General features: G+C 42.8%; 1 protein-coding gene across 4 annotated transcripts in view; it reads right to left on the bottom strand.

The window, feature by feature from the left end:
• Positions 1 to 599: 599 nt before the first annotated feature.
• The window catches only part of RGS22 (regulator of G protein signaling 22), a 111,836-nt gene continuing 86,770 nt past the window's right edge, over positions 600 to 25,665 (bottom strand). For 3 of the 4 annotated variants that reach the window (XM_025184322.2, XM_025184323.2, XM_075920301.1), the window contains 8 exons: positions 24,574 to 24,636; positions 20,619 to 20,780; positions 12,112 to 12,291; positions 10,020 to 10,181; positions 5,294 to 5,392; positions 4,234 to 4,336; positions 2,149 to 2,268; positions 600 to 1,260 (listed from right to left, as the gene is read on the bottom strand). In XM_025184322.2, coding sequence (XP_025040107.1) covers positions 1,244 to 1,260; positions 2,149 to 2,268; positions 4,234 to 4,336; positions 5,294 to 5,392; positions 10,020 to 10,181; positions 12,112 to 12,291; positions 20,619 to 20,780; positions 24,574 to 24,636 — 906 coding nt within the window. In that variant the 3' untranslated portion in view covers positions 600 to 1,243. Of the gene's footprint in view, positions 1,261 to 2,148; positions 2,269 to 4,233; positions 4,337 to 5,293; positions 5,393 to 10,019; positions 10,182 to 12,111; positions 12,292 to 20,618; positions 20,781 to 24,573; positions 24,637 to 25,665 lie in introns of those variants that run through there. The other variant, XR_012901293.1, reaches the window with a different exon arrangement.

Below are 25,665 nucleotides of genomic sequence, written 5' to 3'. Positions count from 1 at the left end.
GCTGTCCCGTCAACACTGGCTACTTTTCTTGTCTTGATGGAGTACCAGCACTGATGGGAGTGCTCTCTGAGATTGACTTATCATATCTACAGCAGATACAATAAATCCATAGCTGGTGGATTAATGGCCGCAGCACCGATCAACTGCTTAGTGTAGACAAGGCCTTAGGCATGCTACTGCCTTGGTAACATGGCACAACTCTCCTTGGCCTTTTATTTTAATGAGAGGCAGGCCTCATGCCACTGCATGTGCTCTGCCTACTGCAAACTGTGGCAATCTGTATGTTCAGTCATAAAAATGCAGAAATAATAGAACCAAAACTCTATCTGAACTTTAAGAAATTCCGTGTACATGTGTCAGAGGGCCTGAAATCACAGAAGTGAGGTTGCTCCCTCTTTGCCTTCAGAAACCTTTCCATAGGGGCTCCATATGGTTCCAGCTTCCTGAGTGGAGAACCTAAGGCCTGGGGGCTGGATGAGGCTCCCAGCTTGCCTGGATCTGACCCCTGAGGCTCCCCTGCACTGGGGAGCAGGCACTTGTGCGCCAGTTCCGCCCCACCCCGAACCCCTCCCCCCCACCCCATCCCTCTGCAGAGCAGGAACACACAAAATCTACTAGCCTGGGCCCCACAAGGTGTGAGGGGAATGTGGAGAATGTCGTTCTCCTCAGTCTGGAGTCGTCTCAGGGAGGGTGTGTGTGTGTGTGTGTGTGTGTGTGTGTGTGTGTGTGTGTGTGTGGCCCACAACTGATTTTTCTGAGTCAGTGACCCTCAGCCCAAAAAAGGTTCCCCATTCCTGGCTTAAAGATTAAGAAAGAAAAAGGGGATGGCCTCTAGATTCCCTACCACCTGCCCCCACAGCCCATATGCGCCATTACCTTCCCACAGCCTACTACTCTGTGCTGTGTAAGGAATCCTTTAGGGGAGGGGCTCTAGGAACAGCAGAGAGCAGTTCTTGGTAGGCTGACTACACTGGAGTTACAATGGATAGTCCGATCTCTGGCAGCTCTCTGAGATCCACTCTAGGCACCACCCAGTGAAAATAATATCATTATATTATCACTGAGTATATTGGATGACTTTTCTCTATTATCTTGATTCTAGTATCAGTTGCCTCTTATAATATCCCAACTGATTATCTGGGCTCTGAAAACATGAGTGCAACGAATACACACATTTTTTATTTTGACTGCTACATTGTTCCAAGGCTGCCATAATTCATTGTCTCTTTGTTCTGCTCTTCATTCAGGTTTTAAATCCTCCTGCAAAGGGTAACAGAACACCATTAGCAATGCGGCAGCCATGGGAAAGGGATGGGACTATCAAGAAGCCTTAGTTAATATCTAAACGCTAAGCTGTATCTAAGCTGCTGTTTGGTAATACAAGGAAAGGCACAGCACTGAACTGTGTCAGAAAAGCAGGTAATAACATCACAGTCAGTTTCACTGCCATCCTAAGGAAGCCAAAACCCTGGGTTGTTTGTGGTTGGGGGGTGAGAGGAAGAAGAGATGGAAAAACAAATGGAGCAGGAAGCTGGTGGGGCAACTGAAGCTAGCAAGGAAGTGGGATAGGATGAAAGGAAGAGAGGAAAGGGGAAGCAAAGGCGTGGGAGTGTGTTAGAGAGCGTAAAGGAATAGCAAAGTGAGCCTAAAAATCTGGGGGTGGGAGGGAAGAATTTTGAAAAGGATGAAGGAAACCTAGCGTATTGCAAATTGCTCCTTCTGCTAGTCACAGAAAAAGGAGCTCTCTCAAGAAGGGCCCATCTGGCGCTGTAAAGAGGAGTTGCAAGTAGGAAAAATTAAATGAAGCAATAAAAGATAAAGAGACTGGAGGCATGTTTCCATGGACATTGCAGTAATTCTAGGCTGTATCAATTTAACAAAAAAATCAAGAGAGGCATTTTAGGTTCAGCCTAGCATGAAGGAATCCAGGAGACTCTTAACCTGGGGAGTCCAACTAGCAAATCTGTTTGTTTGTTTTCTTGGACTTCTTTTTCATTCTCTCTCATCTACCCCATTTTATTCTGAAACCACTGCAGTGGTAGAGTTGGTCTCTAGCTAGCTTTGGGTCATAATCTGTGAATTTTGGTATCCAAGGATATAATTCAACAATGAATACCAAACTGAAGCAAATTATTAACTGAGACTCACTTCCCACATCCTTGGGATGTCCAAACCGTTTCTCCCAAATCGGACTGGTGTTTGATGAAGTGATGGATTTCTCTGGATTTGCAGTGAAGTCAGGCTTCACATGTATCATGGATGAGACACCTGCATACAGAAAGCACTTTGAAATTGACAGAAACTGTGCTTTTGCTTAGAAGTGGCTATTTGATGGTTATGTACAAACTCCAAAAAATGGAACAGTTGATTATGTATATTTTACATATTATATTTATGGAAGTTATGGCCCATGGGCCAGATTTGGCCCACCAAGCCACCAGATCTGGCATACAACTTGTCCCATCAAGATCCTGCTCTCTGTTTGCTGCAGCCAGAGGCAGTTCAGAATGGCTCCCTCTAGGTGCCATGTGCCCCTGGTCGGGGAGAGGGGAAACTTCTGGTGCTGCCTGTGCCTTCAGGCAGTGCCCGAAGTCTTCCCCATTCCCTCCGCCAGGGTCACGCAGCACATGGGGACAGTCTCCAGTCATTTTGAGCAGCCTGGTGCTACAGCAGGCAGGGAGCCTGCTTCAGGATCCCTGTTGGGCTGCTGTCCAGGAGCTCCCTAAGGTAAGCGCCTCCCAGCCAGAGCCTGCCTCCGGCACTCACGCTCTCCCTCTCCCCAATGCCCTGCTCCAGGCCACGACCCTCTCCTGCCCTAGATCAGGCCTGGGCAAAATACAGCCTGTAGGCCATATCCAGCCCACCACACCACAGGATCCAGTCTGTGGATGCTGCGGGGAGTCCCAAGCAGGCTCCCTGCTTGCCTTGCCCTACCTGCACAGCGCTCAGAAACGAGGCTGCAGGGCAGTTTTTCTTTAAAAACTGTGAGTCCAGACGGGAGGGGAAAGCTTTAGGAGCTGCTCCCGCCCCCAGCACAATCCCATTGGCTGGTTTCTGGCCGGAAACAGGCAGCCATGAAGCACAAGGGGCTCCAGAGCACCTGGCTGCAGCCTGTGTGGGAGTGGGGCAGGCAGGGAGGCTGATTCAGGAACCGCTGCTGGCTGGTAAGTCTCCTGGCAGAGCCTACCCCTGGAACTCCAGACCCTCTTTTCCCCAATCCTCTGCCCCTCCACTCCTGCCCCCTACTCCACATACCCTAATCCTCTGCCCCCCTCCTGTACCCATATCCTCTCCCAGATCTGGCACCCCAATACCCTGCCCCAGATCACAGTCCTGTCCTGCCCTTTACATCTAGGGCCCCTTGCCCTAGATCATCACCCAAACTCTGCTCATGCAAACACGTACCATCCCAGGTCACAACTCCCTCCCAGACTCTGCATCCCCTCTTACATTCCTCCCCCAGGCCAGAATCCTCTCCTGCACCCATACCCTATCCATGACCCTGCACCCCACTTCCCTGCCCCAGGTCACAATCGCTTCTTTACTCAAACTACCTTTCAGACCCCACACCCTCTCCTGCACCTGAGGCCACTAACCTGAGCTTCCTTCTGCACCCAACCTCCATCCTAGACCCCTGCTGTGGGAGAACTCGGAGGGAATCCCATGAAGCTCAGGGATCAGTTCGGCCTTCCCACAACACTGCACTGTGGGATGCTTACCCACATTGCTTTGCTTGATCTGTCGACTGGGTGCTAGCAATGTGGCCATGAAATGTCGACAATGGGAGGCAGAAAAACTTGGTTGACCAGTTTTCAATTTTGGCAACTTTTACATGTCACCAGCACTTTTGTTACCAAACCTTCCCAGTGTAGACATAGTTTACAGCACAGAGCTGAAATGCACGGCTGCAGAATACTCACTTATGACTGCTGTGCTAAAATAATGTGTATTCTCTTCTGTGCTACATGTGTGCTGCAGTGATAACACTGGATCCAAACACATCCATAAATGTGGATCCCATGGCCCTTTCCCTGGCTGCTCTCAACACCATTCTCATCACTGAGCTGGTGTGAAGAGCCATTCCACAGCAGACAGGATAGTGGAGGCAACAGAACCACCTGCACAGCCCTAAAACAGAGCTAATGAGGTGGGCATCATGCCATGTGACTTTCACCATAAAATATGTAGTAGTCCAAACACTGTCCTCCTAAGCCACAGAACATGATTAATAACCTGTAGAAAATAGTGATGTCCTTTTCTGCAGATCTTCTTGTAGTTTAAGGAGTACTCTCTCCTGCTCCAGGGCTTCTATGTACTTGGAATAAGACCAGGAAACCTGCAAGAACCATTTTCAAACATCAGCCTCTGTACCATGTGACTGGTAGTTGATGGTCTATTTCAGCAGCAAGAGTGCTTGTTTATGTTAATACAATACCAGCTTTCTTGCAGTTGTAGAAGTTATTGAAAGGGAGAGCTGTGCTATTGAATACTGAAATTGCATAACAATTCCCTGACAAGATGTGAATCAAAAAGCTCTGAGAGATGCAATTCAGAAAAGTCTGACAGATTGGATCTTTATCCTAATGTTTTCAGGTCTCAATTTTCTTTCACTCTTGTTTTCTCCATGCCACAACTCTTCCTTTACTCTCCTTAAAACACTGCAGAGTAAGAGGAGGAGGGGAAGAGAAGAGTGCTTATTGAAACTTCACTGAACCTAAAAACATGATTTGGATTTTGGTTGGTTTGAAATTTTTGAATGAAGTTCAAGCTGGTCTATATTCCAAACTATATATAATTTGATATATAATTTATATCATTTACACTATAACCCATCACTTTGTATTCAGAGGCTTCTGTGCTCATTCCTTCTGGTTGTTGTTTTTTTTTTTAATTACTATTCCCCTGGCATTATAGCCTTCCCTTTCATCCCCTAGATTTCAATAACCCTGGTCTTTTGGAAAGTTCAGATATGAATCTGAAACTCTATTGCCTTGAGCTTCTCTCGAGTGTAAATCAGTGCTACCCCCACTTCTAAACTCAAAAGACCTCAGGTTGTTAGCAATACTCCCAGCATCTAAAAATAATAATTAAAAAACAACAACAAAAGGGGGCAAGTCAGGCTTTAAACCTGAAAAGTAAATATGGCAGGAACGAGCAGTTCTGTAAGAACCCTGCAACAGTAGCATGAGAAGCCAATACTCCGCTTTCCCTTTACATCAGAACCCTGCCTTACTTTTCTTCCTTCAGGCAGATGGGGGTGTGGATATCTGTAGCAAGATATTTTAGTACTTACCTGTCGTCCGTATCCAGCTGCAGATGAAGGTGTTCCTCTACTCATACTGATCGAATCTACAGAAAAACTGTCTGATAAGCTGACGACTTTTTTCATTTGCTGTTACCAACAGAAACAATTCTTTGATTAGCTGCAAATAATGTCAGCTGAGCTGGAGTGAATAAGGTCAGAGAAGAGGACACTTGCGTTTCAGCTGACGCATGCAATATCACCTACCACACAAGCATATTTTGTACAGAGCTTTCTAATGCCCAGTTTTGTAGTTCATCATTTTTGCATGCTAATAAGATTTTGGGTTTTATAGATATTTTTTTACTCAACTCAAAGTTTCTTCCACATGAAATTTCTGCCAACCATTTTCACCGTGAACAGTTCCCATGTAATTTGATCTAGTCTTCTTTGAAATAGGAGTACATGAAACTCATTCACCAATGGTGAATGCATGTCAGTGGAGTTCACATGGACAGTTAGTTCACAGCAGGCTAGAGCAGAATAGATTGACATCCAACTTGATGCAAACTAAAACCTTGTGTAGACAAACTCATCATTTAGACTTTTAATTCCAGAAGGGACCATTGTAACTATCTAGTCTGACCACCTATATAAGCAGGTTGCAGGTCTTCTCTGAATAATTTCTATTTTAAATCCAATAGCCCTAGATGAACTAGAGCAGAAATTTTAGAAAAACATACAATCTCAATTTAAACATTTTCAGAGATGGCGATGGAGAATCCATCATAACCCTTGACAAAGTCTTCTGGTGGTTAACTGTACATGTTTTTTGATGTCATAATAATGCTTTGTGTTAGAACCTTCCATATGAGGAACTCAATGTCCTTTACAAACATTGATTGATTAACCCTCACAACAATTATTGAGGCAGGTGCTACCCCCATTTTGCAGGTGGCATGAGAGAAGTTAAATGGTTTTCATGTTTTCACATGGCAGAGATGACTATATGTTGCACTGGCACAAAGCAGTATCACTTGGTCCACAAGTCAACCACCGTAGGATTTTAAAGCAGAAATTGGTTAAACATCAGCAATGCATTCATGTAACATCTTCTCTGCCTCTAAACTTGGAGTTCCTGTTTTCTACATTTTTTAGAATTTTCATAAGATTTTATTTATCTTTCTCCCCTCACCATCCTAAAATCCTGGAAATTAAAGTTAATTGTAATTTTTCCTATCCACTAAAAACTGTAAGGGTTTATAAAATGGTGATTAAACTACATCTTTTAGTTAAAGCTTTATGATCTAAAATGGGAAGATCCTATTTCTGCTAGACACTCAGCAGAACTTCCATGGATAAGAAAAGCTCAGCACTTGACAGGATCTAGCCCAAATTGTATATTTGTGCAAGAGGCTGAAGAGAAGAAGGAAAACTGAAACACAGGATTGTCCTTACTTGATAGAGGATGAGGGAAGAATGAGCACAGAATTAAAACTAAAACTAATTGAGACTTTTCAGCCAAGCTTTGGATGCATTTCAGGTTTAAGATTTTTTAAAACTGTTTTTGTAAGCAGAGTGCAGCTGCATATGCAGAATTACAGGCAATTTATAGCGTGACTAACACAAACAGGAATATAGAATGTAGCATATACAGCTCAATGCCTTACCCAGGAGCAAGTTGCTGGGGCTTGGGCATGGGTAGATGCGCGAAAAAGGAGGGACTAAAGCATCTCTCCTAAAGTGTGCAACTTTCACAAAATCTACTTCATCCCAATGGCTGAAATATGGCGTGCCAGTGAAACTACTGGCCCTGCTATGGCCTGCCTTCACCCCATGACCACTCAATCCATCAACAGCCACCCAGGGACTGTGCACTGAGCCGGACCCTGCACTGGACAGAGATGATGCAACTCTTGTATAGCTCCCCTATTTCCAGACCTGTACATCAGATTCATTGCCACAGGGTCATCAATCACCGCAGATGAAGGAACTGGAATTACCTCTAACAGTGAGTGGCACATACACAGAACATTACAATATTAAACTAATGTTAAAAAGAGATTTTACTCAGGCATCAACTTTTCCTTGCTCCATAAGAATTTCCACTTCTACACGGGACTTTCTTTGTGCTATAGAAGGGCTAGAGAATTTTAGGTTTTTTTTACTCCAAACTCCATTCAAACTATAATCTTCAAAAAACACCACACACCCTAGAGCAGTGGTGGGCAACCTGTAGCCCAAGGTCTGCGTGTGGCTCACCAGGTTCTACGTGTGGCCTGTAAGCCATTGTTTACCACAGCCCATAGGTAGTGTTGCCAGATTCTGCTGGTTTCTGTCCATGTAGTATTTTTCCTCCTGGAATGACTAAAGTGACACACATATAAAGCAAGAGCATGTGAAGTGAGGTGCATGCTGATTGCACACAACATTAACTGAGAGAGCCGTTAATGTTGCTTTGCATCCAATCAAAGTGCTGCTACGGTTCAGCTGGCACATCTGCAAATTCTAGGGATGCAAGCACAGTTAGCAAAACTGCCCTATCTCTAGAGACTGTCCTAGTTAAGACAATCTTGCGGCCCAGTGAGATGAAGGAGAGACACTCATGTGATCCATTCGGTAGCCTAGGTTGCCCATCGCTGCTCTACAGGGAAGGAAAAGTCTGCTTTTATTGAGGTGCAGACACAAGCATGCACTACCTATCCACTCTTTATCCATGCCCATGCCCAAAGCCTTGTAGGCATTTCAGTGGGGAGGCGATGTACTCTGGAAGAAAGAGCGTAAGTTGGGGGGTTCAGTCTTGGCTTGATACGGAATAACTCTGCACAGTTGGGAAAGTCACAGCATCTCTCCGTATCTTAATTTCTCTATTGATAAAGGGGATAATAATACCTATCTAGCTACTCATAGGCCACATCTACACCAAGAGTTTTCTCTGCGAAAAATATGCTAATGAGGGACTCATTTGCATGAATTATGATCTCATTTGCATATTTTCTGTCGATCCATTTTTGCACTAGGGTTTTTGCACAAAAACAAGCAGTGTGGATGTTTTCTTTTTGCACAAAAAACCCTTTTTCCACAAGATCCTTATGCCCCAAAAAAGGAGGTATACTGATCTTGTGGGAAAAGGGGGTTTTGCGCAAAAAGAAAACGTCCACACTGCTTGTTTTTGCACAAAAAACCTGGCACAAAAACGGATCGGCAGAAAATATGCAAATGAGACAGCGTCTCATGTAAATGAGTCCCTCATTAGCATATTTTTTGCCGAGAAAACTCGTAGTGTAGACGTAGCCATATAGTTCTCATCACTGCAGTATCTATTTGTACAGTACTCTGAATAAAGTACAATGCTACATAAATGCTAATTAGAAGACTTGCAGGTGTAATACTTTATTTGCTCTTAAAGGGACACACACAGAGACCTCACATTTGGACCAACATTCAGATTTTGTAAAAACAATCTTTCAAACAAAATAGCAACAGAATTTGTTCTATATTTCAAAAATAAAATTTCAAGAGAAATAGCTTCACAAACATTCCCCTGTCGTAACTGCATTCCCAAAACAGCCTACTTCTAGTAGTGCATGAGAAACTAACTGCTCAGATTAGATACTGTCCACTAACAAAAGTGAAAATGAGTAGAATAATAATTCATAATAATAATAATAATAATAATAATAATAATAATTTCATTGTCAGCACTGAGGGAAATGCACAAAATAAGCAAAAAAAGATTAAGAGTAAATCCTGCATCAGTATTTTTGTTACAGATGCAAGGAACCATGTTGATTTTAAATATAATTTGCTTCCTGATTATAGACAGCGAAGCATGGCATACTGATTGTGACAGTACGTGATACAAGGCATTCCTGTTATAAGTCAGTGGCGTAGGAAAGAGTGGGCGGGAAGGGGAGGGGCAGTTGCTCGTGGGCGCCATGCTGGGGGGGGTGCTAATTTAGTCCTCCTCTGCTCTCTCTGTCATTCTTCGGCTCGTCTGCTCCACCTCTACCCGCCGCCACTGGCTGGAGCCTCCTCCCTACCTCTCCACCTCCAGCCCAACCCTCCTCCATCTCCACCAGCGGGTTAGTACATACGGGGGCCAGGCTCCAAAGCAGAGGGGGCAAGGGAAGATGTGGTACAAGCTCCTCTCCCCCATCCCCAGGATCGGGCTCAGCCATGTGCCAGGTTTGCCCCCAGGTGCATAACACCCTTGCTATGCCTCTGTTATAAGTCGCCCCACTATCCATCTGTTCCACACTACAGTCATTGATGATTGTAGGAACTGATGCATTATAAGTCTTCCCATTCCCCACTCTTAAATTGCGCCAAAAAAAAATTGTGCAAATGGATGTCAGCCATGGGAAAAAAATTCCCCACTTCAAGTTGTTTTGCTATAAGTCCAAGTTTTTTGGAACATATCTTGGACTTAAAGTGAGGACAGCCTGTAGTGCAATTCTATGTGCGATTGTCAGTTTTACATATGCAGCAAGAAATGAACAGAAATATATTCCACCCTATTTAAAATGAGGGAAGACATATGCCTCAATCCTTCAAACACTCTGTAAACACACAATTTAAGCATATGCATGAGTTTTTGCAGGATTGGAGCCTAGTACAAGAAGTAAATTTAACCTGAACCCTGCATGCTTACATAAGACAGTTAGGGCCTGATCCAAAGCCCACTGAAGTCAATGGAAGTCTTCTCATGGCCCATAGTGGAATTTTTAAATTTTACTCTGCTGAAAAATGTGTTTAGGGTGTTTCAGCCTCTCACCTTTCCGAGTGCAAGTCTTTCTTCTGTTGTTTTTCTTTTCACTTTTTGTGTCTTCTTTTCCTTTTTTCTTTCCAAAGCAGGCAAAATTTTCTCATTGGTCAAATTTCTTCGAAATTCACAAAATTTGGGCCAAAATTTAAACAGAAGAGCAAAAATAGTCATCTAAGCAGAAAGAAAAGGAAGTCTAACATGACTATGTTAAGAAAACAGAGTGCACTGTAAAAGTAAATGTAGTTTACCATAACAATGCAATAGCTATTTCCTTTTTAGTACATAGCACATTTCTTCCCACATATTGTTTCCTGACATTTCAGTCCAGCTTTGCTCTGCACATGCTTCTCATCAGTATGTTTGTTATTGGTGAGAAATATTCCTAAAACACTTTTAAAAGACATATATATATATATATATATATATATATATATATATATATATATATATATATATATATATATATATATATATTTCCCTAAACAATTGTTTGCATTAATGAAAACATCCGTCATTTTTTTACAGTATTCTTTATAAAATATTCACCACTTGGATTGCTTTTTATACCACTCTTCTGCTTACATATTCCAAATATTCTATTCATCAGGGAGACCGCTTTGTTTTTTTCCTCCTTAAGAGAAAGGAAACCTTTTTTTGGCCTCTGGAAAAGCTCTTAAACCACATTAGAGATCTATGAGCAAATCTTGAATAATTTTTAAATGATATAATCTCTCCTGGGGTCTTTTCTGAACTGGAATAAGAAAATAAAAAAAGCTATCAGAGAGGGTCAATGCATATTTTTTGACACGCTGTACTAAAGCATGATATTGCTGAGAGTCCTGTATTGTCACATGACTTCAGTGGGAGTTGAGGGTATTCATCACCTCGCAGAATTAGAGCTAATGTGCTCACTAGTGATATTTGATAAGAATATCAGTCATCATACCATTGTGCCAAATTCTTCCTTTAGTTCAGGGGCGGGGAACCTTTTTTGCATTGGGGGCCACTGACTCATAGAAGAATCAGTCGGGAGCCACACACAAATAAAAAGCAAAAAAAGCAAACAAAGCAAAAAAACAAAAACTCCTCTCAGACGTGGCCCCCGACTGAGAAGCAGAAAGACACTTCTCATATTCCCCTCCCACACCAGAGTCTAAGGGGGCCCAGACTAGTAGATTTTGTGTATTCCAGCCCCACGATGGGGCAGCAAGAGGACTGAAGTACCAGTGCAGGCTCCCCAATGTTGGGGGGAGGGAGGGCTTGAGACTTGGGGGCCAGATCCAAACAAGCCGAGGGCTGCGTCCGGTCCCCTAGCTTGAGATTTCCCACCCCTGCTTTAGTCCCTCAGCTTCTTCCCTTATTTTACAATCTGTATGAATCCTTCCTCATTTTAAATTATTCACCTCATGATCTGAACGTTTTATGCATTTGCATTAGTAGACCTTAAAAAAAGGGTGGGTCAGTTTGGTGGAAAAGAGGGAAGAACACAGCTACATATTTTTGAGGAATAGTAGTATAAAAGGTAATGGTGCTAGAAGGTAAAACGTGGGGTTACAAATGACCATATTTGGTCTGTGCAGCAGAATGAGCAGAGAGCGAAAAAACCTGTTCAGAGCCTGTTCCTATCACACAGACCTTCTGAAGAAAAGAGTGTGGGGAGGCAGAATTTGCAGTAAGTTATAAGCTGCTTTTGTGTTTTGCTAATGTCTAGAATGTTTTTACATGTACTTCAGTGTTCCTCAAACCTCCAAACTTGGTCCCTATAGTAACTATTAACATCAGCCAATTCAGGAAAATGGAGCAGTAGGTCTAAACAAACAAGAACTACTAATGCAGAGATAATCATTCCTTCCCAGGGTAAAACCAGCTGAAAAAGGATCAGATGATGTATTACTGATTAACAATATTCAGAGGTCTCATTTCCATTTTGACCCCTTACAGTTCAGTATAAGGGTTAGTATAATGGGTCAACTTTGTGCCTGCTATGATTTATGGATTACAAAAACTGTGCCCATAATAACAGAGACGTCTTTAAAAATCAGGCACAATATTTCTAACCACATCTGGTACTGTTTCTCTCTACCCATTCCCGTTGTCTTACCTGGGCCTCTCTGAATACATATGGGCCTAGTTCTCTCCTGTGCTCTATAATCTTCTGCGCTTGCTCTGATGGTATGTCAATTTGCAGAGCTGGTGGAATGGTTGAATTAATAAAGCAGTTGATGATAGTTGTGATCTTATTCTGAATAGTAGCATCATCACAATGAGAATGGCACAAGTCCTGAAGAGTGGGAAATGTGGCATACAGAGAATGTATTACTCACCAATAACTAGCCACTCAGTCCTGTACAAAAGCTAAGCAAGCTGAAGAACATTAGTTATATGCAAATAATTATAATATATCACACAAATACATACACACCCTTGACTGGGATGCAACAGAATTCTTGCACTGACTTTTTTTTTAACAACAAATGGCATGAAAAAAGACCAATGACGTACTAGGTTGCATCTTTGCATTCATGGAGCAGAGATGATGTTCCTTATATGTGCTTCTGGTGAGGCTGTGCAACTGATATCCTAGATGTGCATGTTATTGACAAAAGTAAGGGTGTTCCAAACATAAATGAAGGCATGCAAAGGATTGATTTTAAAAAAGGCTGGACTAACTAGGGGTAGCATGGTGAGTTGTAACTAAAGGGAACAAGGCGAATCCCTACAAACATTGAGTCAAGAATGATTAGGATGATCTAAGGAACTATAACCAGGAATAATGGAATGAAATTAAGGAAGGGAACAATTTAGGCTCCCAGTAAAACCTTCCTGATACTGAGATCTACCCGACTGCATTATAGTTTCCCAAAACCCCATGGTTTAGAATTATTAAAAGTAGAGTGGACACAGCTCTAAGCAGGAGGTCATTTGCAAGGATCTCATTCCTATGATCCTGTAATTCTGACAAAACCCGTAATGGAAAGCAGGAGCTGTGTATTCAAACTCTGATGAATTGCAGTGGCACCGTTAACCTGTGAGAAAATGTTGTAAAGAACTATCTTCAAATCCTTTGATACACACTTTCTTTCTATGTAGGAATCCTAGCTTCCCCTAGTATTATAAAATCCTAGAATACTAGAACTGGAAGGGACCTCAAGAGGTCATCAAATCCAGTCCCTTGCCCTCACAGCTGGACCAAGCACCATCTAGATTATCCCTGACAGATATGTGTCTAATCTGCTCTTAAAAATCTCTAATGGTGGAGATTCTATAACTGGGCTATTCAACTTTGGAAGACCCAGGGGCCACAATGATACTCACAGCACGTGCCAAGGGCTGCAACTTAAATGTGGTTGCATATACATGAAAATGTATATGCAAATAGCTTCTTTCACACAACGCCCCAGTGCTCCCAGCACTTCCCTGGGGGCTTGAACCGCTGACACTCTGTACCGGTCTGTTCCAGCCAGCCCGTCTGCTTGCGTCTTTCAATGCTCATCCCACCTGGGAGATGCCTTGCTGTTGTGGAGCCTTTTTTCCAGTGGAGGACATGTTCAAAGAATCCCACCTGTGGGCTATGTGTTGAGTAGCCTTGTTCTGTGAGCTCCCTAGGCAATTTATTCCAGTGGCAAACCACTCTGACAGGGAGTTTTTCCTAATGTACAACCTAAGCTTCCCTTGCTGCAATTTAAACCCATTGCTTCTTGTCCTATCATCAGCTGCTAAAGAGAACAATTTTTCTCCCTCCTTTTTGATACTTGAAAGCTGTTAATGAATCCCAGATTGATGTTTACATTTTTGCAACAGTGTCGCACTGTTGACTCATATTTTGCTTAAGGTCCACTGTGACCCATTTACTCCTTCCTAAATAGCCACTTCCCATTTTGTATATATGCAACTGATTATTCCTTCCTAAGTGGAGCACTTTGCATTTGTCCTTATTGAATTCCATGCTATTTATCTCAGACCATTTCTCCAGTTTGTCCAGGCCACTTTGAATTAAAACTCTATTCTCCAAAACACTTGCAATTCCTCCCAGCTTGGTAGCATCCACAAACTTTATAAGTGTGCTATTTATGCCATTATCTAAATCTTTGATGAAGATATTGAACTGAACTGGTCCCAAAACTTATATCAGGGGAACCCCACTTGCTAAGCCTTTCCAGCATGACTGTGAATGATTGATAATTACTCTCTGACAATGGTTATGCAACCAGTTATGCAGCTGCCTTATAGTAGCCCCATGTAGATTGTATTTCCCTGGTTTATAAGAAAATCATGCAAGACTATATCAAATGTTTTAATAAAGTGTAGGTATACAACATCTACCACTTCCACCTTATCCACAAGGTTTGTTATCCTTTCAAAGAAAGCTATCGGGTTGGTTTGACTTGATTTGTTCTTTACAAATACATGCTGACTGTTACTTTTCACCTTATTATCGTCCACATATTTGCAAATGGATTCCTTAATTATTTGCTCTATCATCTTTCCTGGCGCAGAAGTTAAGTTTATCACAGTCCTTAACAATCTCTGTTATGAACTTGTGGGAGTAGATCTGACTGAGCTCAAGAATTTGGGTTAACGTCTGATAAAGGAATGTGTGTTGCAACTTGATCTTTACTTTAAAAAAAATTAAATCCCAGAGTTTTTAACAAGATATTTTGTAATTTGGAGAACTGTTTTGTTTTTATTATTAATACTTCTTTTAATGTTGTGAAAGAAAAATGATAATTACAATGAGAAAAGATAAACACATGTTTGAAAGGACAATAGAAAACAATATTCAACGTATAAAATAATATGCTTTCTCTTACTCGTTTATTTGAATATTCTTACATCTTAAATCATAGAGGAAAGAGAAACAAGCCATAGGATATACAAAGAAAGATGAGAGGCAGAACATAAGGTAGCAGGCAGAAGAAAAATCCCACAGTTTAATATTTATTCATATTTGTTTTAAAAGCCATTTCTTCCAAAAATGTCCTGCCAATCTGCCATGTGGTAAGGAACTCTGCAGAAGTCAATTTCCACAAGGAGTTCTGTTTGCAAATCAATGGTACAATATGATTCAGACAGTACAGGCAGGAACCATGCAAAGTTCTGCACACAGCTTTTGGCAATAGTCCAATAGTACATCCTGACCTGCAACAGGCCTATTAGTTTAGTCCTTGGCATATACGAAGAGCAACAGCCGCCAATCCTGCCAAATTGTGTGTGTGTGTATAATTATGGTCAGACTGTACTTTTCTTTGTTAGACAGGAAAGCAAATAAAATTAACATAAATGGAGGGTAAAACAATGGCTGTCTTCATAGCCTATGCACATAAAAACACTTCAAATTGGAGCTCACTGTTCTCCATAATGTAGCTCAGGAGAATCACAAACCCACACAAATCTCTGACATTTGTGTGTGGATTTTGGCTTCCCTGCTACTCCCAGTTATGGAGTAACAAGTGACTCACTATCGCCTAGTCTTAGCTAGAGTCTCAGTTCTGCTGTGCCTCCTGAACCAGCTAACCTTGGGAAGCACTTAGGGTCCAAAAATGTCCAAGTCTGATAAGTCAGCTCTGCTCTTCTGTGGTGACAAGTAATATTCCTGAATTAACATGTATTTATGATGGATAAGCAAATGGCCAGCAGTAATTTGGCCAGCAGTAATGACTGGCATCATTAGTATCTCATTTATTTTTTAAAATAAAACTTCGAAACATACAAACTAAGCTCGCGGCTTGTCTTCATTCACCCTCCTGCCAACCCTTCCAATTTGTACACCAATTTAGGACTGTATTTAATGTATGTGTTCACACAGTGCTTGGCACAGTAGGCCCCAGTTGTAACTGAGGTCTCCAGCTGTTATTGCAATATGATATGCATGATAAATAATCCTAATAAGTGACTATATGGACTGATCATAGCAGCCTTCCACCTCTCTGCAGCCTGTGTGTGGAGGTCAGACATAGTCATAAGAACAGTCATACTCGATCAGACCAATAGTCCATCTAGCCCAGTATCTTGCCTTCCAACCAGTGGCCAATGCCAGGTGTCTCATAGGAAATGACCAGAATGGGTAATTATCAAGTGACCCATTCCCTGTCGCCCATTTCCAGCTTCTGGCAAACAGAGTCTAGGGACAACATCTCTGCCCATTTTGGCTAACAGTCATTAATGGACCTACCCTACATGAATTTATCTAGCTCTTTTTTTAGTCCTGTTATAATTAAGGCCTTCACAAGTTCATTTGGCAGAGTTCCATAGGTTGCCGTTTGTTGTGTGAGCTCCTTCCTTTTGTTTTAAACCTGCTGCCTAATAATTTAATTGATCCCCTAGTTCTTGGGTTATAAGAAGTAGTAAACAATGCTTCCCTATTTACTTTTACCCCACTAGTCATGATTTTATAGACTTCTATCAAATTCCCTCTTAGTCGCCTCTTTTCCGAGCTGAAAAAGTCCCTATCTTATTAATCTCTCCTCATACGGAAGTTGTACCATATCCGTAATCATTTTTGTGGTCATTTTCTGACTCTTTTCCAATTCCAATATAACTTTTTTTAACCCATCTACATGCAGTAGTCAAGATGTGGGCGTACAATGGATTTATATAGAGGTAATAAGTTATCTTATTATCTATCCCTTTCCTAATGATTCCCAGCATTCTACTAGCTTTTTTGACTGATGCTGCATATTGAATGGATGTTTTCAGAGGACAATCTACAATGAGTTCTTGCATGGTAACAGCTCATTTAGCTCCCATCATTTTATATGTAGAGTTGGGATTAGGGATGTTAAAATGCAGGTAATTGGGTAACTGTGTAACCACTGAAAATTTCGGTGGTTACATGGTTAACAACACAGTGTGGCAGTGAGCTCCCAGCGTGTACCATCTCCTGCCTGCCACCCTGCTCCCAGGTGATACAGAGGCAGCAGTGTGGGGTGGCACTTGAGAGCCTGGGAGTTCTGGGAGCTGGCTTTTAAACTGGCTCCTGATGGGCACCACCTCCTGCCTGCAGCCCTGCTCCTGAGGAGCTGGCTGCTGCCCCTGCACTGCTGCCTCTGCTACAGAGCCAGCCATGCAGGGTGACAGCTGGCTCCCCAGGAGTGGGTTGGGAGCCTGTGTGTAACTGTGAATGGTAACAGATAAGCACAGGCTTATTGGTTAACCTTTTACTTGTTTATACTTTTAAATTCCTAGTTGGAATTATGTTTTCCATTGTGCATTAGTTCGCATTCATCAACATTGAATTCTGGAATTTCATCTGCCATTTTGTTGACCAGTAACCCAGTTTTGAGAGATCCCTTTGTAGCTCTTTGCAGTGCTTTGGACTTCACTGTCTTGAGCAGTTCTGTCTGTTCTGCAGATTTTACTAGCTCTCTATTTACCCCCTTTTCCAGATCATTTATGAAAGAACAGTATTGGTCCCAGTACAGATCCCAGGGGGACATCACTATTTATGGCTCTTCATACCGAAAACTGACCTTTAGGTCCTCCTGTCTTTTAACCAGTTACCAGGTCATGAGATGAACTTCCCCTATATCTGATGACTGCTTAAGCAAAGTAGGAGCTTTTGGTCAGTGTCAAAGGCTTGTCAATGGCTTTCTGAAAATCTAAGTTCACTATGTCCACTGGATCCCCCCTGTTGACCCACTCAAAGAATTCTAATAGATTGGTGAGACTTGATTTCCCATTACAAAAACCATGTTGACTCTTCCCTGACAAATCAATCCTGGTGCTCTCCTGAACACAAGCAGGACTTGCTTCCGGCTAGCCCTCTGATGTAGCTCCATTAAAGTCAATAGAGCTATGCTTACCTATTGCAGTGGAGGATCTGGCCCAGAGGACAACTGACAAGTTGGGAGAACCAACTCAGATTGCATATTTCATGAACACTTGCCCTTGGTAAACTTTTATCAGTATTGTATATAAAACATTTCTTGCAATGGGATATGTCTACACTACAGCATTATTTCAAAATATCTTATTTTAAAATAGCTATTTCAAAATAGCTTATTTCGAAATAACGCACCTACACACAAAATGCATTTTGAAATAGCATTTTCCTATTTCGAAATAGCGTGTCCACACAGAGTGGACACGGAATTGCATTTAAGGCTGGCTGGAACCAGGTCCAGCAGGATATCAGGTCAGGATTTACTTTTTGTGGCTGCTGCCTGAGGCTATCTGAGGCCTGTGCTTAAAGGGATTCCCTCTGGACAGCCAGGTCTCAGGTTTCCCTGCTTTCTTGCCTACCTCACAGAGGGACAGCAAAACATTTTGTCTCTGCGTGCTCTGGTTCCCCTCACTCGGGACACAACAGCATTCTGCAACATGGAGCCAGAGCTGCCCTTGGGCACTCTGGTGCTTCTCGTGGACATGTTGCTGCTAGCCTGGCTGCACTATCTGCAGGCTGCCATCCAGGAGGTCCATCGGGGGTCTGTCAGTATCCAGGAGGCCCTGCGGCAGAGCTTCCACCCTGAGGAGCACTAAGAGCCTCCCCGGTGTGCCCCACTGGGGGCTTGTGCCTTATTCCTCCCTCACGTCCTTCCACTAACCCCTCCCTAACCTCTCTTCCTAATGTCAAATAATATACAGGTATTTTCATGAACACAAACTCTCTTTAGTTAACAAAACTGGGGGGCGGGATGACATTCTGGTGAGATTGAGGAAAGGAGGTGGGAGAGGGGAAGAGAGAGGATGGGAGAGGGGAGGGGGAAGCAAAGGGAAGAAGGGGGAGGGGAAGCTCAGGGCTCAGAGTTGGGGGTCTTGCTGGACCAACTTGATTTTCATGCAAACCTGCTCCTGGGTTCACATGTGGCCTTGGTGACCAGGCTGGCAGTTATCCTTCCATAGATGGCTGTGTTCCTCTGTCTAGTGCAGAGATCATGGACACTGGGGACATCCCCCCCAAACCTGAATAAGGTTCATGATCTCCACCCTGGACCAGGAAGATGCCCGCCTTCTCCTGGCCCTGGCAGGGTTCTGGGAGCTGGCAGACTGCTCCTGGAGAGCAGTGGAGGGCTGGCTGCCAGTGGCTTGCTGGCTCATGTTTTGGGGCCACTGGGTCAGGAGCAGTGACTGCTGGCTCTGGGCTGGCAGGCTTGGAGCTGGCACAGGCACTGTGGCCAGAGTCAACCCCTTTAAGGGCTCTGGGGATGGGGGGAGGGAGAGGAGTGTTCTTGGTTGAGGCTGGAGTGGCCACCAGGGCACCCTGGGAAGGCTGGAGGTCCCCTATTTCGATATAAGTGTCTACATAGCACTTATTTCAAAATAGCTATTTCAAATTTGGCATTATTCCTCATGGAATGAGGTTTATCAAAGTCAAAATAAGTGCTCCACTATTTCGAATTAATTTTGAAATAGCGGTTTGACTGTGTAGACGCTAAGAAAGTTATTTCAAAATAACGGCTGTTATTTCAAAATAACTTTGCTGTGTAGACATAACCTCGGGGAATACTATTGGAACTATAATGCCACTCTAACCGTAGTCTCCAAACTTTTTACACCAAAGATCACTTTTTGAATTTAACGTCAATCCAGGATCTATCCCACCCCTTCCCTGAGACTTCAACCCCTCCCAAAGCCCTGCCTACTCCACCCCCCTTGCTCTCTTACACCCTCACTTTCATCTGGCTAGAGTATAGGGTTGTGGGGATGCTGCACCCTTCACTCCCTCCCCCACTCCAATACTTTGGGAGGGAGTGTAAGTGCAGGCTGGGGTTCCAGGCTGGGGCAGAGTGTTGCATGCAGGACAGAATGAAGTCTGTGGGCTCAGGCAGAGAGTTGGGAGCTAGCTCAGGGAGCAAGGTGCAGCCTGCAGCTGGGAAGTACTTACTACAGGTGGCTCATGGTTGGTAGTTCAGCAAGCTCAGGCAAGCTGCCTCTGCCTGGCCCTATGCTGCTCCTGGAAACAATGGCTGGCTGAGTTCAGGCACTCCCTGTGTGCAAACCATGGAGGGAGAAGAGAAAAGAGGGTCTCTATATGCTGCACTGCTGCCTGGAGCCTGCAAATGCTGCACCCATTTGCCAGTTCCCAGCCAATGGAAGTTGGAGTCAGAGGCAACACAAAGCTGCCCCTTCCTTCTCGCTTCCCAGAGGCTGCAAAGACTTGAACTCAGTCAGCCAGCTGCTTCCGGGAGTATGGGCCAGGCACGCAGAAACAGACTACCTGAGGATCATAATCAACTGGCAGAGGCTCCATGATCTCCCAGTAGATCACAATTGATAGGGTAGTGACCATTTCTCTATAACCTGAATAAACATTTTCAATATGCCCACTGTGTTTTGTACAGCACAGTGCACATGAGCGTTCAACATATAAATGATAATGGCATTTTTGACATGAGTTAAATTGATAGTATCCCTGCAAAGGTCATGATTCTATAATATACATAAGCACAAAAGAATGTGGGTATGAAATTATCAGTGAATTTAAGCTATTTTCCATAAGGAATGGAGGATCTGCACAGAGGAAAGAGCAATAAAGCAGTGAAGCAGGTGGCATTAGTGTTGACAGTAAATTGCATCAATGCACTATAGTTAAAAGTCTCCCAAAGTATGTTAATGGATATATACTTTTAAATCTGCATGATACTCCCTGCTCACATTATAGCCTCATACCTTATATTTCTGAACCTCTTGCCAGAAGAGCACTCCATTTTCCAGTAAATCTCCTTTCAAAGACACAAAGCGCTGAAACTGTAATGCTGTAACTGGATTCAACAATGCTTTACGGAACATAATTATTTCTCTAGATGAAGAAACCCACTTATTGTCCACATGCTGTCAAAAGGAAAAAAATGCACTGAATAAACTGTTTCAAAAAGCAATAACAAAAGCATTAGTTAGGGTAAACTTTCTGATTCTTATCTTTGCACTGACTCTAACTTTCAGTAGTTTACGACAGGGATACAATAGAACTTGGCACTCTTTCTTTTCTTTCTCTTTTCTTTATTCTTTCTTTCTTTTTTATTTGTGGTTGGTTGGGGCAACATTTTTTGGAAAGGATGGACGAGCAAGGAAATGGAAACAACAATTGTGATTAATTATGGCAACCGGCTATGTTTTAGGGAACAGTTTGAGTTCTGTACAAACAAACAACAGCAACAAAGAGAAAGGAACAGACAAACCACATTGCTAAAAACTCTAAAATGCTTTTGACATGGACCTCACTAACAAAATCAATTTTGAATATGTTCCCATGATCACCAACAGAAGCTGGAGAGTTTGCTGTTTCTGGAATGAATTCTATAAATAGTAAAATATGATTTAAAGTCATCAAGACATTTTGGGAAAATTCATGCTTCAAAATAGATAGTGAAACAGAATGCATGAAAGCGTGAGCTAAGAGAGAAGCCAGAAGGGGTAGAGAAAGAAAGACAATTTATGTAGAAGTTCCTTTGACAGGACATTTAGAATGGAAGTCAATCTTCAGGCTATGTTTACACAGCAGTTTTCTTGTGGAAGAGGATATGCAAATAGTGAGCTCATTTGCATATATTCTTCTGATTCTTCTTGCAGAAGAGGTTTTGCTGCTAAAAAGCCTCATGTATACGGGGCCATTTGTTAGGAAAAAACCCTTTTTTGCAAGATCTCTTATTCCTCAAAAATCGAGGTTTATGAGATCTTGCGAAAAAGGGTTTTTTCCCAACAAATGGCCCCGTCTACATGGGGCTTTTTAGCAGCAAAACCTCTTCCGCAAAAAGAATCAGGAAAATATATGCAAATTAGCATGTCATTTGCATATCCTCTTCCACAAAAAAATCGCAGTTTAGACATAGCCTCAGTCTTCCTTGCTGACTTCACAATCCTCATGCTTTGCTATTATTCTTTGACCAATAAGTCAAACAATTCCTTGTTATTATCAGCTGGATGGCTGAAAACTATCCTATAAGATGAGGACCCAGATAGAGGAAATATAACAGGGTAGCTAGAGTCTGTCAGTGGTTTCTCTTAAAAGTAATAAAATCACAGAGCATACATTAGTCCCCTGCTATAGTCACCCAGCCTAACTTTTCAGCAGTGTTGTAACGATAACAAGTCCCTCAGTGTTTGGGAAAGCTACAGACTCGGGGTGGGGAATGCTGCCTAGGTTGCTGTTGGTGGTGTTAATGCTGTTGTAAGCTCCCTCCTGGCTGCCAACTACTTAGGAGCTGTTGAATTGGTTCCTCTGCCGAGCAGCCAGAATGGTTTTAGGCCGCCAAGAAGGCAGTTCTAAAGAATCAAAGGCAGCACAATTTAGTGGACTAAGGACAGGAGAATCCCTTGCTAATCCTGTATTTGATACAAAATCTGACTGTCCTTCATCAATTCCCTTAATCTCTCTGCTTAAATTTCTCCATCTGTAAATTGTTGGTGTTACTATTATGGACTGTACTTGATTCTCTAGTGAAATAACTATATAAAACCCCAAGTGCAGACAGGAGAAAATAACCGTAACTCATCAGAATAAGTAGTAGCCTCAGCTGTTTTGATATTTGTGATCATGAAATTTTGTTAGCATTACTGAAGTCTTAATAAGGCTGGTTGGGACTGCTCCTGAGAGAGCTTTGTTGTAACACTGATGAGAATTCTTAGATGTGGTGGTGGCAATTGCTCCTCAACCCCGAAGTTCTGCAAAATTCCAGCTTGTCACCCCTCTGGTTTAACGTGTATGAGTTGTAGGAGGGTTAGTAAGAAAGCAAGGACTGTAGTGCCTTAAGTGCACTAATGATACATGATTGCATTTCTCCATCCCTTCTGACCCGTCCGAAATTGCTACTTGCATTATCTAGTGCTTGTCTACACTACCGGGATAAGTCAACCTAAGTTACACTATTACAGCTATGTGAATGATGTAACTGGAGTCAACATAGCTTAGGTCGACTTACTGCAGTATTCTTCACCATGCTGAGTCAACAGGAGACACTGTGCCATCTACTGGCCTTACTCTTTTTGAGGAGCTTGAGTATCAGGGTCAATGACAGAGCGCTTTGCTATTGATTAAATGGGTCTTCACTAAACCTGCTAAATCAACACCTGCTGCATCAATTGTAGCAGCATCGATCTTCCCAGTAGTGAAGACAAGTTCTTAGTATTTGGGGAGACAGGGCATGACTGGGGGCAAGCTGCATGAGTCTTAATCCAGATAAGACTGAGGGGATTCATAGATTTTAAGTCCAGAGAGGACTAATATGATCATTAATCTGATCTCCTGCATCAAACATACCAAATTATGTTGGTCAGGGGTGGGATCTGGAAGATATGGTAGGGAAAATATCAACACCTCAGACTGAGGTGATGTGCCCATCAATAGCTGACTGGATTCACGGTCTGGATTCCTGGTTTGCCCCTCAACTACTACTAGAATATTTAGGAACAGCAGCAGCCAGACTGGCTTTTTCTCATCCTTGTCTTGAAATAGGTTGCTTCCATCTCTTCTGGATACCAACTTTATGACCGTCATACTGTTATGCCTAAGGGTTGTGATACCATATTGCATTCCTCATGCAGTAGTTAGACAATCCACAGCACAAATAGCTGGGCTGTAGTTTTCTTACAGTGGAGATGGGTAGTGGCAACCCTAAAATCAACATGCTTTAAGAGAAAAGTAGTTAAATTTGACTCAAAAGTATCATCTTACTAATCCTCCCCCAAATCTTGAAGCTATTGCCATTCAGAGTGATGTGATCACTATGACCAGGAATTGGTTAAGTGAAGGGATATGGGAGTGAAAAAATTATCAAATGCTTATGTGATGAGATAAGACAAAAGCACGGCCCTAAGTGATATGCTGCAATTATCTATTTCCCTAAATGTAGGTATCAAGGGAAAGCCCAGTTAATAGAAACTGCTTGCTCTTTGGATTTCTTCCTACCCAATGTTTTTTAAGAGTAACCGGTGACCTGGTCTCTAGCTTGAATTCAAGAGACAATAAAATCTAGATTGAATAAATATATACAACTTGCACGTTGGCAACCACAAAGAGTTCACTGCTCTTTAAGTGGGGAAAGAAAACCCTGGCAAATATCTCCTGAAATGTCATATTACTGAGTCTTAAGAAGTTTAAAATCGATATTATCTTAGCGCTGTAAAGTTAAAATACAATTCTAAATGAAACAGATACTGTGTGATATGATTAAACTTGCCCATTCTGCTGCATACTTTACATTCTCTTTTGTGTCTGCATGTAATCCACTCTCAATAATAAATAAACTACCAGATGCTGGAATGAACAGCTTGTCCCAATAAGGCCACTGCATGGGAAATACAGACGAATGTACATTAAAGATCCAGTACCAATTCTGAGTCTCAGAGGAGTTCAGACTGCTGCTCAGCCCTGGAAAGAGACTTGAATTGCTCCAGATTGACCCCTCTGGCCAATACAAGAAAGGTACTGATGGTAGTTCTTTCCAGTCAGGGGCCAAATTAACAACTAATGTCAGCAAGTACAACTCCATGCAATTACCGCACTGATGGCAGCCGCGAACTTGGGCCTAGATATGTAAAGCAGGGGACCTATGAAGAAATCTACATGCTCCAGCAAGGAAACAGAGGAATGAATACAGGGAAAAGAGACATAATACACTTTACTTGCCTTCCAGGACTCAATTTTCTTCTCATTTCTCTGGATTAGGAGATCTTCAGCTATGTCCCGTATCTGTGGCGGAACACAAGATTATCAGCATGTTCATATGCAAAGTACTAAACTTTTCTTGTGTAATGGGCAGGCTATTATGGGTTTGGATATGAAATGCTCCCAGTATTTAAGTCCTCTGCTTTAGAAAAGATAGATCTGATCAGACAGCCCCTTTGAAGCCAAAACACCCACCTAAATCAAGGGAAGATTGCCTGAATCAGAACTGCATGGTCAAACCCAGCATGTTTGGTCACCCTGAGTCATAAAGTTGGATGGAGACTGTCATCTGGTTTCAATTCTACTAACTAAACTCTCAAAAGCAGCTATTCTCAACCAGATTCCACAGCCCCTAGCATCTCCTGTAATGCTCAAACTGGGTGTGGAGCCCAGGGCTAAAACCGTGGCACCCCTTACTGGGCTGAAGCCAAGAACAGAGTTGCTGGGCTGAAGGCAAACCCTGCTAGGCACCCTGGAGATGCAGGTAGTCCTGATGTTTCCCGAAGTCTAAAGCCCTGAGCTTCAGTGCCCTCTGCAGGGCTGAAGCCAGGAACAGAGTGACAGTGCTGAGGCCCCAAACCTCACCACCCCTTGCAGGGCTGAAGCCAACCTGCCTCCCTTCCCATGGCTGAAATTCCAGTCTCCCCCTCCATGTGGGGGCTGAATTTTGTAGCCCAAAACTTCTTCCTCTGAACTCCTCAGGGCACCCCATTTCCCCACATCTGGTGGTCGAAGCCAAGAGACTCCCCTCCCCCACAACCCCACCAGCCTTGCTGGATTCAGGAGTATGTTGCAGGGGAAGAGAGGAGCAGACAATCTTGCAAAAAATGAACGTGGCTTATTTAAAAACCAACAAAATACAGATATTTGTGACAAGTGTCCAGGATTCTAAATCAACACATAGAGAGATGGACAATCCAATCTGCCTACATTTTTGTAAACCCTTTGAAACCTCTTTATGATAAAAACAGAATGAAAACTAAGTCATGTGTCTGATTTGAATTAATTCGGTGCCTGGTTGGGAATGCAGGTTTCCCCTCAATACAGCACAAA

This window comes from Pelodiscus sinensis, chromosome 2 (assembly GCF_049634645.1).
Source record: "Pelodiscus sinensis isolate JC-2024 chromosome 2, ASM4963464v1, whole genome shotgun sequence".
Classification (NCBI taxonomy): domain Eukaryota; kingdom Metazoa; phylum Chordata; order Testudines; family Trionychidae; genus Pelodiscus; species Pelodiscus sinensis.
Note: the sequence above shows the minus strand (reverse complement) of the source record. Positions and strands in the feature narration are given on the sequence as shown.